Here is a 17,080-nt window from a genome sequence, read left to right as displayed (position 1 = left end):
CCCTCAGATCAATGGAATTGCGCTCGATAACAAGTCGCTCTCTGAATGTGAGTCTCTGCTGAGAAACTGCCGAAATTCTCTCAGCCTCTCCCTCATGAAGGTAAGAACTCCGTAACCCAAACACATACAGATTCTCACAACTGTAACATCACATACTGCTGTTTCTTCTAATAGACTCCTTCTAATAGTCAGGCTTTATGCTAGTTGTACAATGCTTACTTCGTGCAAATGCTCATTGGGTTAATAGACAATGCAAAGTCTTCTTAAACCTTAATTGCTACCAGTATCTTTAATTTTTAAATGCTATCTCAAGTTCTTGGTTAAAAATGTCAGCGATCGTCCATTTCATCGGAAGCCATTTATTGCATTTAAACTATTTTAATGTATATTTATCAACATTTCTTCCTGCACAGTTCTTTCCCCAAAGCTGTTCTGGGCAGAGTTTATATGAAACTTTGAGAGACTCTGAAAAGAACCCGCGACTCCAGTCCTGTGAGGGCCACACGAGAAACTGCAGAAACTCTAAGCACAATTGTTCCACACAAACTGACATTTGTAGCTGTGACTTTGGCAGCAGAGGGGAGGAAGCCTGCAAGGATACCGGTGACTCCCTGAATAGCAGCAGTGGCAGCACTCACTCTCACCACAAACCCTTTTCCAATGGTTCCCCGCATTCCCGTTCCTTTTCTGCCTCACATAGTCCTTCGGAACCCCACCCAGAGTTCTGCTACCGGAGGCAGGACCTCCAGCATCGGCCTTTTACCTTCACCCCTCTTCTGTCCGACTGCAGCTCACCACAGGCTGCTGTGGACCGAGTGCAGAGCTCGCCAGTCAAGCCCAGTGGAGGCACATGGCCTAAAGTCATAGTGGGAACTGTTTCAGAGTACACCCAACTGTCCATCTATAAGAAGCCCAAACAGAGGAAGTCTATTTTTGACATGAATGCTTTCAGGAGACCTGATGCAGCCCAAAAACTGGACTACATGTCCCTGTCTCACTCACCGCAGAGCTCAGTGTCTGAATCTGCTCAGACACCCCCCACCCCACCAGCAAGGAGCGACTCGTTTAGGTTCAAGCATCGGCAGCAGAACAGCTCCGCGTCGGACTCCACCATTACCACCGGCACACCACCAGCATCCCCTGCCCAAGCTACGAATCCTAAGGACAAGGGAGAGGTGGGAAACCAATGCTATTTCAATGATGGCCCTCCAGGAGAGGCCAAGGGCAGCTCCAAGAAACCTGCTGAGGAGGAAGAAGAGGAGGAGAACCGGTACAGGACTGAAGTGCAAGGAAAAAAGAGATACCGGCCAAAATCAGCACCAGCACTACGTCGAAATGTGACTCCATTGCACATTCCTGTTCCCATTCAGGTAACTGAGTATTTAAAGAACATGTTGAGGAATTTACTATTTGACATCTTATAGATGCTATGGTTTGTGTTATTTTGTGTCCCTTATTTCCTCAGAAATTAAAAGGCTTACAAGCTGTACGTTTGCTCCTTGCAGGTACAGAGTTTCTCTAACGATGAACACTCCCCAGAGCCAGTGGACTTGTTACGTTTCTCTCCTATACGAACCAATCGGTACAGCGTACAATATGCACCCAAAAGCTACAGTAGCATTGCATCACGTAAGTTATGGGAACAGCTTAATGTGTTCACTTTTTTTCCTTTTTTTTCACATTTCCAAACACTGCATGGATCACTAATAATAAAAATAGAAAGTTGATTTCGATTTGTTGGGGTTTTTTCTATTGAACTAATAAAGGCTTGATATTTATAGGATGGAAGTGTCACATAACTACTACTTGTTGATGTCTAATCCCACTATTTGTCCTCCAGACCCTGCACAACGAAGTTTTGCCCCTTGCCCTGCTGTGACGGCTGTCATGAGGAACCCTGTCTACACAGCCTGGAGCCATGAGGTCCAGGCCAACAACCCTCCTCCAGCTCCCAGCTCGAGCAGTCATCCTCATACACACACAAGGTGTTCTGTCAGTCTTTTCGACATGCACGAGTCCAACTCTTCTTCACGAGCCTTTTTACTGTTGTGAATCCTAAAAATAAATCTTGTCATTTTGCCATGTGAATATATGAATTAATGAGTATACTTATTTTGCATTTAGTGTCAAGTAAAATTTTCTGTTTCAATCACACCTCATTCACTGCAGACATTTAATAGGAAGAAGGTAGCTGAGTCGACTAAACCACTACAATTTGTCGGTGAAACAGAACTCTCAATTCCAGGTCTTTGAATTGACTTAATAGAGTTCACCCATGATTAATTGAATTATTCGACAGGTAGAGTATCTTCAGTGCTGTTTTTGTCTGTTAGACAGATAATGCAGCAACTAGTCAAATACAACTTGGTGGAAATGTGGAGCAGGGACAAAGAAAGCCACCAGATTTTGGGACAGAACCAGGTCACGTCGTTAAGAAATTCTGAGCTAGGTCATCGGCCTCGTTGGAGAAAAGTGTTCTCCAAATGCTTTTTAAGTTTACTTTTTTCCTTGTTATGACATCTTGAAATATCTATATCTGTTAGAAAACTGATATTTTATCTCAACTGTGAGACTGTCTCTTTTGAAGCAGAGAGAGAGATTAATTAATAATTATTCTGTATTCTTTTTTTGCTGTGATTGTATTCTGCATACTTCTGGTTTTTGGTGCATTAGTTAGAAATAAAAGACAATTTCAGATGTTGTTTTTTATATAGATAGATTGATTTAACAGTTTATTTTGATGCTTACTGCAAAGTAGACATTAGTTCTAGTAGTATTGTTTTTCATTTTAACCACAGATTTGCTAAATCCTGAATGGTGTATTTATAGCAGCGAAACAACTGTGTATCCTGCCCCAGATCTCATGGACAGATGGCATGTAGCAAATTATATCTTGCCCTGGGTTGAATAATTGACTGCCGGGGGACTTACGCAGGCCTTTTTTTTTTCCCCCCCCCCCCCCCCCCCCTCTACTCTTAGCCCCCAGCATCAAGGTCGCCTCAGTCTGGACCTCAGCCACAAGCGCACTGGAAACCCGACTGAGCGGAGCTGCAGCCAACCACCACACAGTACTAACTCCTTGCCCTGCAGCAACAGAATGAGTATGTATGGTGCCCTAGTTTTATGGTAATCACGACATGTTTAAAATGTGAATAATGTTGTTTACATTTTTCTTAATTCAGTCCGCACTTATTTAGCCCACTATTTATCACTGCTAGCAAAACACCTAACTGGCGTCGAGTTGCATTGTTGGCAAACACGGACTTCTGTGACACAAAATCATTTAACTTTAATTTTACTCTTAAACTCATATTTATGAAATGTCAGTTTTAAATGCAACTCTCCTGTAATGAGTTAGAAAGTCTTGTAGCAGTTTAATTGGCTCAGGAGACGATGGTGATTAACTGGCTACTTCAAACATTTGCTCTGTGGTAAATATTTAGATTAGCAGTGTCGGGGAAAAGGGCTTATCACAGTTGTTCATATATTTCCTGGGGAATTCCCATATCAACATGGTTGGATACCCTCAGTTGTGTGAGAAAATGTTTCTTGTTTTCTTTTTTTTCCATTATGGGTCAACTGACCCTTTTAATAAATTTCCTGTGTTTTTTTTTTTTTTTTTTTTTTTTTTTTTTTTTTTTTTGTTTTGTTTTTTTCTCTTAGGCACCTCTGGTACTCAATTTAGAGCAGAACGGATTAAGATCCCTCCAATTCGTTATCCTCGCGCCACTGGATCTGACAAAGGTACTGTTCAGACTGGGAGCAACATCTACTGGTACCAAATGTTACTTCAATTTTTTAATATCCTCTGTCACTCCAGGCTCGCTTACACATTCGGAGGGTAGCAGCCCAACACCTCCAATGTCCCCTGTCAACCTGGACACGTCGTCTTTCACTAGCAGCCAATCGCAGAGCTCCATTTCCACCCAACCTAGGATATCAGTCAGCCCTGCTTCAATTGGTGACAGGCGAAAGGATGGGTAGGCCAACCGAATCCTCGTCATTGTCCGAATCTTTATCCCACCATAATTCAGCACCACAAGACATGTTTTCCACCATTTGTCTGTACTTTTTGTCTGGTTCATTGTGATTAAATGCTTGCAAAGCAGTAAACAAAGCCTCAAGCCTCCATCCAACACTGTCACCACAATCTATCATTTGATTATCTTGACTTTCTTCTCTGCTGCTGAGCCTTGTAACTTGAAATCTTTCTGTCTTTGTCTGTTTTTATTTTTTCCCTGTCATTCTGCTTCTCAGATTTGTCTCTTACTGCACTTCCTCTGTTAGACCTCCACTTGGAATTAAGCCCAAGTTCTTCTCTTTAAGAAGCTTGAGGTTTGTCTTGTGCTGGTAGCACATACAGTATAAGCACTGTCTGCAGGACTGTTGGAGCACAGATCTTATCATTCTGCCTACACTCTGCATATATAAATGTTACAGTCTAGACTCACTTTGCAGCAGCGGTGCTAGATTCTTTTGAATGTTTAATAATGGCAGTAATGAAATGGATGTGTATCCTTAGGTCGTCATCTTCTCTGCTCATTATTTATTCAGAATGCTGTTAAATGTTGTATGATTGCATGACATGAAGTGGGATTTGAAAATGCACGCTTGGCACATCAGCCACAACATTAAAACCTTGTTCTTGGTACAGTGTGCTACAAAAACAGCTTGGACCTTTGAGCGTGTCTGGTATTGTCAGACATGAGGCTACAGGCTCAAGCATCAGATGCTTGATCAGATTGGGATTTTGAGAGGTTGGAGGCCCTGACATTGTCCAGTTGGGGACTGTCATTGCCTTCATATGGTGCTGCTGTTTTTGTGGGTGGTATGAGCCACATACCAGGATCGTGATTACTGTTATTTACTTTACCTGCAAGGGGTTTTTAATGTTGTGGCTGGTACGTGCATATTATTGTTTGAACAATACACATTTGTGTGAAAAATGTCACATGATTTGGTGATTATTTGCATACATGACATGCATGATAGCATGCAGACTCATATTGTGTAGGAAAACATTAGATTGAAGGGAAGAGCTTATTCTAATTTTTTTTTTTTTTTTTTTTTTCTTCCCCAAAGTTGCATGCTTGCAACTTTTCTATAAGATGTCAAAACACAAATGTTCTTTTTCCCCCTGAAGGCCATACCTGGGGGAGCCACGAAATGTGACGGTACAGAAGGGAGCAGAACCGCTTGGTATCTCCATTGTGAGTGGAGAGAATGGCGGAGTGTTTGTGTCCAAAGTGACAGCAGGTAGCATTGCTCATCAAGCTCGATTAGAGTACGGAGATCAACTTCTTGAGGTACATTAGCTACTTTACTGCATATCCATGATTTATCTTTTTTTTTTTTTTCTGCCTCTAATGAATCCCTTCTGTTTCCAGTTTAATGGAATCAACCTTCGCAATGCCAATGAGCAGCAGGCACGGCTGGTGATTGGGCAGCAATGTGACACGGTCACCATTTTGGCTCAGTATAATCCACACATGTTTCAGCTGGGGAATCACTCTCATTCAGGGTAAGAGGGAGACGAGAGCTTAGCAGTGCCCTTTTCTGTATAAAGTACAGTATGTGCAAAGCAAACGCATGAGTACACAATTGTAAAGACTTCATACTGTAGCACAGGAATAAGAAATGGGTTATGTAATTATGATTAACAAATATTAACACTAAAAAGGAGATGGCACGCATGTGCTATTACAGTAAACAAACCCTAAAGTGTATTCTCTAAAAAACAGTTATTTGGACTTTAGGGTAAAATATTAAATGATTAGAAAAGATTCTGACTTTGTTTCTCATCTTTTTAGTTCTCGGATGGAATCCATCAGCAACCAGCCGTCACCCCATGACAGCGGAGCCACCACACCGGAGAATCACTCCACTGTAGATTTACTGAGTGAGCAGGATGAAGGCACGATTACTCCTGCATCCAAACAAACGACTCCTGCCACTAGTCCACACATCTCCTCCAGGTAGTAGCTTTATATCTGCTTTTATGTTCGCTGGGTTGATATGGTGTTTTAATACAGCCCTTTAAAATAGACTTTGAATCTACTGGTCGAACTTCTTAAAATGTATTTTTCTTTCAGGCTTCCTGGTTCAAATCCACGCAGGGTTCCAGAGTATCGGTTGGTGAGGCTGAAGAGGATCCACGTGGAGCTGGGAGTTCAGATCTGTGGAGGGAACCTTTATGGCATCTTTGTGGAGAGTTTAGATGATGACAGCCCTGCTAGGGGTCCTGATGGTTTACTGCCTGGAGATTTGATGCTGGAGGTATCTTTCATATTTGTCAATATTTGTGATGCACCAAAGTTGTCATGTGTTCAATAAAAAGTAAGTTGCAGTAGCTGTAGTGAAAACAATACTGGACATAATTGTGTGATTTGTGTACCTGTATTATAATGCTCTGAGGCTAGAAGAAAAGCACATTAAAGCAGGTTTAGACATAGAATCTGACTGCTTTCTGTCTTATAGATGATTGTCTTTATAGTTTTAATTTATTTGTTTGTTTTTTAAACAGTACAATGGTGTCAGCATGAAGAACAAAACTAAAGAAGATGCTTACCTGGAATTGTTGAAACCAGCTGAAACGATCACCTTCAAGGTCCAGAACTATGCAGACAACCTTGATGCAGTAAGAGAGAGTCCCAGAGATGGATTTTTCATAAGGTACCCTGAATATTTATCAGGCCACTGAAATTAAACTGCTGAGATGACATGAATATTGTGCCTTTTTAATTTTATGTTAAACAAAATCCAAAATGGAACCTAACCACCGGGAAATGGGCAGTAAAGTTTGGGAACATTGAGCTAACAGAACAGACATGTTTTGGTGATTTGTGTGTCAGGTCAATAACTCGTTGAAGCTTGTAGAGTATAGCTTGTAAGACTTGTTTTTCCATTATAGTCTGCAAAGTTTTGTTTATCATGCCATTGACATCTTCCCCAACTACTTTATTCATATTTGGCAGAGCACTTTATGAGAGAGTGGCAGAAATGGAGCAGGAGCTAAGCTTTAAGAAAGATGACATCCTTTATGTTGAAGACACACTACCAAATGGTAATTTTGGCTTCTGGATGGCCTGGCAGCTTGATGAGAGTGCACAGAAACTAGAGAAAGGACAGATTCCAAGTAAATACATGTAAGTACAGTGTAAGAATTTGTGGTTTTCTGATTTAGAAAATCTGTTGAGAAATTCTACATTCATCAAACTTTAATGTTAAAGAACATTAGTTTGATAGCATGTTGATATGGATTGAAATATTATCTCCATAAGGATGGACCAGGAATTCTACAGAAGGCACAGCATGGCTGATATGAAGGATGAAAACGGCACTAGCAGGACGCTGTCTGCTGCTGCTCGGAGGTCATTCTTTCGCCGGAGGCTAAAGCACAAACGGAGTGGATCCAAGGATGGAAAGGACATGACGGCTTTGGACGCCATTAGCACAGATTCTTTACCCATCACAGAGGGTGAGAAACCCTCTTCTAAACACAACTTTATTTTAAAAATGCACAAAAAAAGACATAATTGTATAAGAAAGGTTGATTCTGGAATAAGCACATATTTGGATTTTCTTGAGCGCTTACTTCACCAGCATTGCATTATACTGTCGTCACATTGTTAAACTTACAAAGGACTGTTTGAAATCAAAAAGTTCACAGTGAATACAGCAGAATCTGATTATTGTATTTCACACATTCCTTCACAAGAGTTGGACCTAAAATTACCCACAAATCTGTTCAACCACAGGCAGATTTGTCAGAGGTTTGAATGTGGAGCACGCTGCAGAGGCTTGCTCACTTTCTAAGCATCCAAGATTTAATTTACTGGATATAGTCTTGACTTCAGTCAATTTATCAGACTTCACACAGCTGCATCTGGAGGTGCAACAAACATAATTACATTTCATCACAGACACCACAGTTTTACCAAATAAATTTTAGTCTTTGGTGTTTAAAATAGTTGCCTTTTAAGTGTTTAAAGAAAAGTTCATACATTTATTTTTTTTTAATGAAAGCCTTTTCCCAATTAAGCCTAATCTCTAAGACTTAATAATGCTCTCAAGTTTGAAAAGTTCAGATTTTATTCTTTAGGCTTGATACTAGATAGAAGCTGCTACTTTGAATGTCCCTATTAACCTTACGTGATGATTTGTGAGGCAGATCTCAGGCATGAAGATGTGTTTATATAGCTGGATTTTTCTTGAAAGAAACTGAAGCTTTCACATAACACAGAAACCACGGTTAAAATGAGCGGCAGTGTCTCTCTCCTGTTATGCCTTTGGAATAAATTGCTTTGGTTTATTCCCTGCACAGACGGCGTGAGCCTCATGTACCAGCGGGTTCAGAAGGTGGAGTACTCTTCGCCTCGTCCAGTGCTGATCTTGGGTCCATTAGTGGAGGCCTGTAAGGACATGTTGGAGAAGGAGGCTCCTACCAAGTTCTGTCGCTGTTTGCCTGGTGAGCTTCTGATTTGTGTGAATTTATACATGAAGGATGTGTGTGTCCATCAAACTTGTGTTATTGCGCAAGGGCGATTTCACTGAGAGCTACCTAACATGAAACTCAAAGATCAGAGAACTTGACGTGTATATTAAAATAAAAAATGTTGCTGTTTTTTTTTTTCTTTACTTTTAGAAATTATGAAGGCATCTCAGCAGGCAATAGAGCGTGGAGTAAAGGATTGTGTGTTCATTGATTACAAACGGAGGAGTGGGCATTTTGACGTGACAACAGTCGCCTCAATAAAAGAAATCACAGAAAAGGTAAATTTAAAATGACCTTAATCTGCATTATTATTGATTTGCTTGTCCAGAAATGACACATTTATGACCCTGCACCAATAGCAGTTGTATCTTGAAGTTTATGCACTGCTGTCTTTCCAACTTTTCTTACAATCTTCAGAGGAATTTCAGCTGCATTCCAAATAATGCAATACAGCCAAACTTCCAAACTGATTAAAATAACTTGATTGGCTACATATTTTCAAAGAACCTTTATTTTTTTTTATGTTGACATTTATGATGTTGTTGATATCCCATAAACTGCTAGAAGTCTTTAAACACACAGAGCGTGAAAATAAATATTTTCTGCAGTGGTGTTTTTTTTTTTTTTTCTTCTTTTTGAAAAATCTCCCATTTCTCATGTTGTCTTCTCTCATAGGACTGTCACTGCTTACTTGACATTGCCCCTCACGCCATTGAACGTCTTCACATGGTTCACATCTACCCAATCATCATATTCATCCGCTACAAAAATGCCAAGCAGATAAAGTGAGTAATTTCATGCCTGCTTTGACTTTTAAAATTGTTTTTTTTTTTTTATTTCTACCTGTCAGACACGTTGAGCATGCTTTGTGTTGTGGTTTACCCAGTTATTTGTCAAGCTCCAAACCTTGAACAACATACAGAGAGAACTCTGTATGTTGCCTCTGGAGGCAACATACAGAGGCAACTCTTGCCAGAGCTTTTGCCTCTAGAGGCTGTTTCTGAGAAGAAAGGGGAAAATGTGGGCCATAGCATTTTCAAATAAAGCCACATTCATGAACAAAACTCATCCGTATATTCTGAACTAAACCAATAATCTGTTTCTATTTTGCAAATAACTACTTGGGCATTAAATCAATATGTAATCTAAAAATGTCAGGTCATAAAGAATTATTTAAAGATTACTTAAAGTTCCCCCATTTTAAAGCCATTCTCGCTTGAAGGACTGATTATTCCTGATTATGCTTAATTTTATCTGGCTTGAGACAGTTGCTTGGGAAATTGGCATCCGCAGAAGTCTTGCTGGTTTTATAATCACATTTGCCCTCCATCAATAACAAAACGAATTGATCAACCAAAATTTGATCAGCATCATTAGTTGCGAAGACACGACGTGCTCTCTTCCACCACCTGTTTTCATCGACTGATGGTGATGGCTCACAGATCCTCTGCTTTTTCATTTGTAATCCGTGGGAAGATTAAATCTGCTGAACCTTCGGCATGGTGCTTCATGCACATGCGCACACAAACGCATGCAAATCAGGGCAAACTCGGGTCGGGCAGGAACAGGCTTTTTCCACCACGCACGTACACACACGCGTCCATAAATCTATGAAACGGTGCAGCAGGCAAACATGGTTCAGATTGATTCCTGCTAAGCCTTCGCTGTCATCAGCTGAGTGCCAGCTGTCCTGGGAGGGGCTCACGAGGCCTGTGGCTCCGCTTCGTGGTGTGGGTGGCTAAAAACACACGATGCCCTGCCGGCCTCAGCTTCCATGTACACAAAAACACACCTCCCACTGCCTGCTGCAGCAACTGACAGGAGCCCAAGGTTTTTCATGGGTTTCTATCCTCTGAGAAGCATCAGCAGACCAAAATGTTGACTGCATAATGAGTGAAAGGAGAGAGACAGTGGTATTCTAGGTTAAGTCAGAGGTAAAAGATGAAGACTGGTAAACACATGAATTCTCAAGGCTTTGTGCGGTCATGGGTACTGAGTGGGATGGATGGGTTTAAAGTAGGGAGATTTCATTGAAGCTAAGCTGTTAGATTTCTTGGCAGAAATGAGAAGTTTTGCTGTAAAAACTAGTAGAAATCTCCTTTAAATTGCATCTATAGTTACTTTAGTCAACATCTGAGTATTTTTTTATTTTATTTCGATAAAATGCTAATAAGGGTAGTTGATCCTTGTTAACTTTGCTGATTTATCCAAAAAGACTTTCTTGTCTATTACTGCCAGTAGAATTTCCAGGAAAATGGTTTTCATTTAAGTTAATGTTGGCAGTAGCAGCCCAGAAACATGAATAATTTATATGCAGTTGAATTGGGATAAATGTATTCACATTTTTGTATAAAAGAAATTCACTCTAAATTTGTATTTAGCAATGTTCAAGATGTATTAAAATATCCACACACTATTATTACTGTTATAAACATGTCTGCAGATTTTTAGTAATACAAAATATGGAAATTGTGACTGTTTTGTTGACATCAAGAATCTGACACTTTGAGTGTTTGAAATGAGGTTTTGTAGCAGGCTGACAGGGCTGATGTTTCCTCAGAGAGCAGAAGGACCCTTTGTACCTGCGGGATAAACTGTCTCAGAAACATTCCAGGGAGCAGTTTGAGGCAGCGCAGAAAATAGAGCAGGACTACAGCCGCTTCTTCACAGGTTGGTGGGATAGGCTTATGTTCACTCGATGTTAATTTGTATACAGGCATTATAATTCTAATTATTGTAACCTTAACCACACCTACAGTACACAGAAATGTGTAACTGCAAACTGAATCCCAGTTTACAAAGAAAGGTGTATTTTTGTAACCATTTTTTCACCTTGGGCTTAAAAGTCAGTTCATCAATAATCAGACACAAACTGTTTAATGGCATTTATCGCTGTATGTCCAAAATTTTTGGTGATAGTCTCTGAGATTTGTTTTTAACTGTATTTATTTCATGTTATTTAGAGTTTAGTCTTAAAGAGGAGGTATTGGGAGCACTGTATGTGTGTTCTTTAAGAAGAGTTAAAGTTCTGGTATCTGGAGCAGCAGACAGTCTGACACCCAACTGTCTGCCTGATTAATGACTAGAAAAGGAGGCGACTTGTACACAAGGGCTTTTGCAATGAACACATACCACAACTGATCCCATCTATTAGGGAGAGTTGGCCGGCCAACTTCTGCACACATGCCACGTTTGTGATTATATTTATCAGCACTTTCATTAAAAGTATCTGTTGATAGACAGCTTATACCAGTTTGTCTTCACAGTTTACAACTGTAAGTCTTTTATTTCCACAGTCCTGTTGGTTGGTGTCAACATTAGTCTCATTACATGCTTGATATAATTGAAAATGAGTAGTGCTTGGATTATGCAAAAACAAGAAAAAATCACATTGGTCTGGGAGCTGAGTGACTGAATGGGGAAAAAATGAAAGAACTTTCAATGGGATGTGTTAACCACAAAAATACCACCCTCCTCCCAACTGTATTGCAGGTATTGTCCAGGGAGGCAGCGTCTCCTACATTTGCACTCAGATCATGACCATCGTGGAGCAGGAACAGAGTAAAGTACTGTGGATTCCAGATGGAGCCCTGTAAAAGTATCTCCCCTTGTTCATGTCACCCAGAAAGATTCCAGGATGTAGCGAAGATGTTCAAATCCAGCAGTTCACAGCCGACTCGATGGTTACAGCAATATCAGCACACATGATTTGCAATATTCCTACTACAGTAATTATGTAGTACAGAGACTTGTTTACACTAGTCTTCAATACTTGAATTGTGTATTCCCTCATATTCAGTAGCACTCCTTTAATCCCTTGAATTGTCAGACCACAGGGACTCTGCATCAACTCCAAACTGAAGATGGACCACTGTGTTCCCTCCTTGATATTTATGTCTTCTCTTGCCATTTAATTTATCTAATCAAGTCAAAGATGTTGGTTATGATCCTTTGTTATACAACTGTAGCTCTCTAGTGAATAATGTTCTTATTTATAGAGGAGAAATTGCTTCCTTCACATTATGTCAGTCTTTATTTGGATCATTTCACTGCTCTCATATAATATTGTGCCAAGCTAAATATATTTAATACATCACACTTATTAACACTGCAGTTTTCCTTGTAAATCACGCAGCAGGTTTGCTTAGTTTCTGCCAATATTCTTTGTCAGGTGGATTTTTATTTTTTAATTTTTTTTGTTTTTAAATTTAAGAAGGGATTTTTTTTTTTCATCTGTTGGCTAAACACATGTACGTGTTCCTCCTTGAATTTTCACGTCAATCACGTTGAGAGCATTTCATCTGGATGTCAGATAAAACACTTTACATCAGGCTTTCTCCAAATGAAGGTTATTGTTTCTATAAAATATTAAACATTCAATTAATGGAGTGCAAGTTGTCTGTGTTTTCTTTGCACATCTGAATGCTAACATCAGCTCACAAATAGCGGGCTGGTTATTTATCAAGAAAAACTGGACTCAAGTTGGACCTCAATCAGTGCACAGTTTGTCCTCGAGGGGGAGTAATTTACCACTAGACGAGAGAAAACAAGATGTCCTGTTTAGTACTTTTCCTTACCATGTTTTATAACTGCCTATATAAATACTCTTATTCCAATATTTGGAAACTTTTTACATTTTGGGTTTTCTAAGCCTTTAATGCGTGGTGGCGTGGAAACAATGAAAATGTATGGTGTATTCTCTGCTGCAATGTGTTTTTTAAACCCGTATTTCCATCACTGCTGGAGAAAACGTTTTCTCGTTTAAAGGCTCCAGACAGCCTTAGATTGATGTTAAAGCTCCATATAAAGATACAGGACACCAATAAGAGAATTTCATTTTCGTCAGTTTGCCCCACCTTATTATGGAAATACAGTTTGAAATTTGATTATAGTTTAGGAACATAGATCTAATGTACAAAACTAAAACGTCCGTACAAAATTAAGGGTTTAAAAGCACGGTGGCTCTAACCATAAAGTTACAACCATCAAAAATTGATGAAGCGGTCACTATAAATAACCAGACATCAAGATAAGCATCGACGTCTGCTATTGATGGCTCCTCCCCCGCTACCTGTAAATCTGCGATGCCATCTTCCAACAAATGGATGTGACGGAGGGAGTCGGAGAACGAGAATTGCGTACAAGAATAAAACGGTCATTTTTTTTCCCAACCCAAACGATATATCCGTAAAGGAAACGACAAACTGCGGCCTTTGACGCGAGGACTGCATTCAACAGTGCGCGGTGCTGAGCTCAAGTAGCGGACCTGCTGAAGGCTACGCTGTAAAAAAAACAAGGTGGGGGAGTGAGTGAATCGACTGGCGACGACAGCACGCCTCTTCAGTGTTATCATAACGCCGCTGCAGTTTCATCCATCGGATCTGTGAGAAAACCGTGAGTTTTGAGGAGTTTGAACAAGAAATTTGATTTTTACGCAAACGTCTAACGGATGACGCGCAATCCCGGCAACGAACACGCGTCGTGAGGCGCACGACTGAGATCTTAATTTCAAAAGAAGTTTGGGGGGTTTTTTGGGGTTGTTTTTTTTTTTTTTTTTAATTGCGAGTGTGGCTCTTGTGGACTTTAACTTTTACATCTTTGCTTAGAGTGAAGCCAGATGAGATGAAGAGGAGCGGAAGGTGGTTGGCTGAACATGCCTGAGCCGTTGTGGCATCAGGGGGCGCTTGCTGGAGCTCCCCAAAGGCCCTGAATCCCAGTTGAGTTGATTGTTTGTTTTTAGGGGCTGGCAGGTGACCAGAAGTCGGTAATGCCGAAAAACAGGGAGAGATTCAACCCGGACCCATCCATCCACATATCCAAGATGAATGTGATTATCCCGTTCTCACCAGATGTGCCCTGTGATAACAACGGCCAGCGGATGTGGTGGGCTTTCCTCGCCTCTTCCATGGTCACTTTCTTTGGGGGTCTCTTCATAATCCTGCTGTGGAGAACTCTCAAATACCTGTGGACCGTATGCTGCCACTGTAACGCCAAAAAGAAGGTACGCCAGCTCATTTCATAACGCAGCACTCCTCCATGAAATCATCATAGAGGGGTTTTTGTGTAGCAGCCAGTTTGATTTGGGCTTGTAATTAAATCTGTAGTAGGTCCAATCAAAGTGCATGACTCTGAATAATGAACTCTGCTATTCTTGGCTTAATGTCACATACAATGCGAACCTGTTATAATAAAACCTCTTTGATCTTGGACTGTAGGCTGTTAACGAGGAAAGTTGGTCCTCGTTAACAGCAGGTTTGCAGTTGGAGCTACAGCTGACACTTGTTGGTGCACCGCATTCAGTTTGTTCTTAGTTGATTTGAAGGTGATCCAGCGCACAAGTAACCTACAAGTATTGTAAAAAGCTTAACTATCATATGAATTTAACATGTTGAGGAGCTTAATTCCCACACAATTAGAAAATAATTTGAGGGAATATTATGAAGATAGTTTGACATTTGTACAATGTACAACCAATGCTTGTGGTCATACATTGAAGGTTAGTGGAAGTTAAATTGTGCTGCTAAAAATAGGGGGGGGCAAAACTAAAACCTGGTGTTTCCAGATATCATGTCCCGCTTAATGTGGATAATCCACCGGCCTCAAGCGCAGGACATTTTGGATTGGAGCTACATTCTGTTGAAGAATTTCTCACTGGATAATTTACAGAACAAACAGAGTAGCAGAGGCAAAATGTGCTGCTGAATCTTATTTTTACAAACAAAAATCCATCCAGCTGCATTTTATTGAGGACAAGGGATTTTTAATCTTCTGTAAACAGCAACTTAGCTTAGGTTCCCCCCTTTTGAGTTCTTGTCAACATAATCTGAAGTCGGCATCATTTTCTTTCTGAAACTGTTCAGCTGAACATGCCGTCCAGTTTGTCAAGTGTATTTCATAAAGTCTGGAATACTCTAACCTGTTGAGGACACGTGGAGCTATCAGGGGCTGCTACATGGGTCAGATATGTTCATGCGTGTCTTTGTGTAATCTCCAGAGACAGCAGCAGCAGTAGTATTTAATTCAACTGCTACTACATTTTCGGCCTCACAGTAATGACATCATCTGCGCCAGGCCGTCTGCAGTTGTGTGTTAGAAAAATAAAAAATCTTTCTGTTGTGTTTTTCCATAAAGTCTCATTTTAGAGTTTCCGCCATTACGCATATGCTTAAGGACAAAGATGGACTAGCTGATAAAAGTGCAAGAGATGGAGCAGTTTGTCTTAATGCATGTGCATTCATTTCTCAGACAGGCAGTCAGGGTGGAAGAGAATCGCTAAAGGCTGCATGTAGGGTGGTGCTGACCTTTTGAAGGGAGACGTCTGTATCATTTCCATGGTTGGGTTGAAGCTGCTTACAATTAAGGCTGCACATAACAATTAGAGTCATGGGTTATTTAATATGTCGATGTATCTTCTTTCTTTAAAATACAGAAAATACATCTTCCCAGCACCCAAATATTAACTACCAAGAATTCAGCTGTATTAGTTGTCATGATACAAAGGGACAACTTACAAATATTTCAGGTTTTTGCTTCATAAATGAATAAACCTGAAAGACCGACACATTTTTCCGACTAATATTTAAGAGGATCCGTTTGTTTGGTTTGGTTTTTGGCCAAGATTTATTTATAGATGTAGAAAATTGGAACAGAAATGCTTTCCTGAAAACGGATCATGCCGAGGTTTTTTGTTTCAGGGTCCACAGCTGAACACTGTTTATGTGCGCATATAAGAGAGCAGTCAGGTCTTTTTGTGTGTTTTTGTGGAGCTGCTGAGCTCCACCAACCTGTTGTGCTACTCTGTGGGAGTCAGCCAGAGACGGGTCATCCTTTCACTTCCAATCTCTCCCTCTCTGCCTTTTGCTCTCCTGGCATTCATTTCATAACTCCTGCCCTGTTTTCTTCTCACCCTCTCTTCCTCATCCAAGAAGCAACCTTCCTCCAAAGTGTCAGAAATGCAGTGTCAGGCGCATACCGTATGTGCCATATGAATCAGTACTTTTGTTGCTAAGCAACTGGCAAGCAAAGGATTTCATTAGAAGAGTAAATCTCTGTTATGCAGTGGCTGTGAGATGTGGCAGGTTGTGTTGGAGGAACACCTCCCCACCCCCTCCCAGTCTGTGCATGTCATTAGCAGCCCAAACATGGAGCGTTAAGTGCATTGTTCATAGATGGGAGTTGATAATCTGTTTCCTTCTATTCTGATTTTTTTTTAAACTTTGTTTTCCCCTCTGTGGGGCTTTCACTGCCCAACTCTGCTCTGATCTGACAGCTCTTATGTCTCTGAGCCTCCATCTCTGTGGCTCTGTTCTCCCAGACTGATGGAAATCGATGAAACACGTCATTTGCGAGGTTCTGATGAATGGCTGCTATTATCCGTCTAGGAAAGAGGAAGACATTGCTTTCATTGTAAATGGCACTGTACTCACAATGGGAGGATGACAAGTTGTGGCAGCTCCTCCGTCATGGTGCAGACTTTGTGAAACTTGCGCACACTTCTTTATTAGCTTGCGTGAGTTTTGAGAGACCACATCTCCACTTATCCATGAACTGACTAGTGTTCAGTGATAATGTTTTATTGGACAATAA

At 40.6% G+C, this 17,080-nt stretch overlaps 2 protein-coding genes across 15 annotated transcripts in view; both read left to right on the top strand.

Annotated features, from left to right (window-relative positions):
- LOC102195787 (disks large homolog 5-like) overlaps positions 1 to 12,877 on the top strand; it is a 32,275-nt gene extending 19,398 nt beyond the window's left edge. Inside the window, exons 12-30 of the mRNA XM_013911657.1 lie at positions 8 to 100; positions 414 to 1,370; positions 1,506 to 1,629; positions 1,841 to 1,985; positions 2,980 to 3,101; positions 3,664 to 3,744; positions 3,821 to 3,980; positions 5,144 to 5,306; positions 5,388 to 5,521; positions 5,811 to 5,975; positions 6,093 to 6,276; positions 6,524 to 6,672; positions 6,975 to 7,145; positions 7,281 to 7,477; positions 8,324 to 8,467; positions 8,645 to 8,772; positions 9,170 to 9,279; positions 11,055 to 11,164; positions 11,987 to 12,877. Of these exons, the coding sequence (XP_013767111.1) occupies positions 8 to 100; positions 414 to 1,370; positions 1,506 to 1,629; positions 1,841 to 1,985; positions 2,980 to 3,101; positions 3,664 to 3,744; positions 3,821 to 3,980; positions 5,144 to 5,306; positions 5,388 to 5,521; positions 5,811 to 5,975; positions 6,093 to 6,276; positions 6,524 to 6,672; positions 6,975 to 7,145; positions 7,281 to 7,477; positions 8,324 to 8,467; positions 8,645 to 8,772; positions 9,170 to 9,279; positions 11,055 to 11,164; positions 11,987 to 12,090 (3,441 nt within the window). The 3' untranslated portion in view covers positions 12,091 to 12,877. The remainder of the gene's footprint in view (positions 1 to 7; positions 101 to 413; positions 1,371 to 1,505; positions 1,630 to 1,840; positions 1,986 to 2,979; positions 3,102 to 3,663; positions 3,745 to 3,820; positions 3,981 to 5,143; positions 5,307 to 5,387; positions 5,522 to 5,810; positions 5,976 to 6,092; positions 6,277 to 6,523; positions 6,673 to 6,974; positions 7,146 to 7,280; positions 7,478 to 8,323; positions 8,468 to 8,644; positions 8,773 to 9,169; positions 9,280 to 11,054; positions 11,165 to 11,986) is intronic.
- A 676-nt stretch (positions 12,878 to 13,553) lies between these two features.
- Positions 13,554 to 17,080, top strand: part of LOC102213110 (calcium-activated potassium channel subunit alpha-1) — a 98,734-nt gene continuing 95,207 nt past the window's right edge. For 13 of the 14 annotated variants that reach the window (XM_005736410.2, XM_005736403.2, XM_013911682.1 and 10 more), the window contains exon 1: positions 13,554 to 14,495. In XM_005736410.2, coding sequence (XP_005736467.1) covers positions 14,262 to 14,495 — 234 coding nt within the window. In that variant the 5' untranslated portion in view covers positions 13,554 to 14,261. The remainder of the gene's footprint in view (positions 14,496 to 17,080) is intronic. The other variant, XM_005736402.2, reaches the window with a different exon arrangement.

Source organism: Pundamilia nyererei, unplaced genomic scaffold (genome assembly GCF_000239375.1).
Source record: "Pundamilia nyererei isolate P.nyererei 1_Seehausen unplaced genomic scaffold, PunNye1.0 scaffold00069, whole genome shotgun sequence".
Taxonomy (NCBI): domain Eukaryota; kingdom Metazoa; phylum Chordata; class Actinopteri; order Cichliformes; family Cichlidae; genus Pundamilia; species Pundamilia nyererei.
Note: the sequence above shows the minus strand (reverse complement) of the source record. Positions and strands in the feature narration are given on the sequence as shown.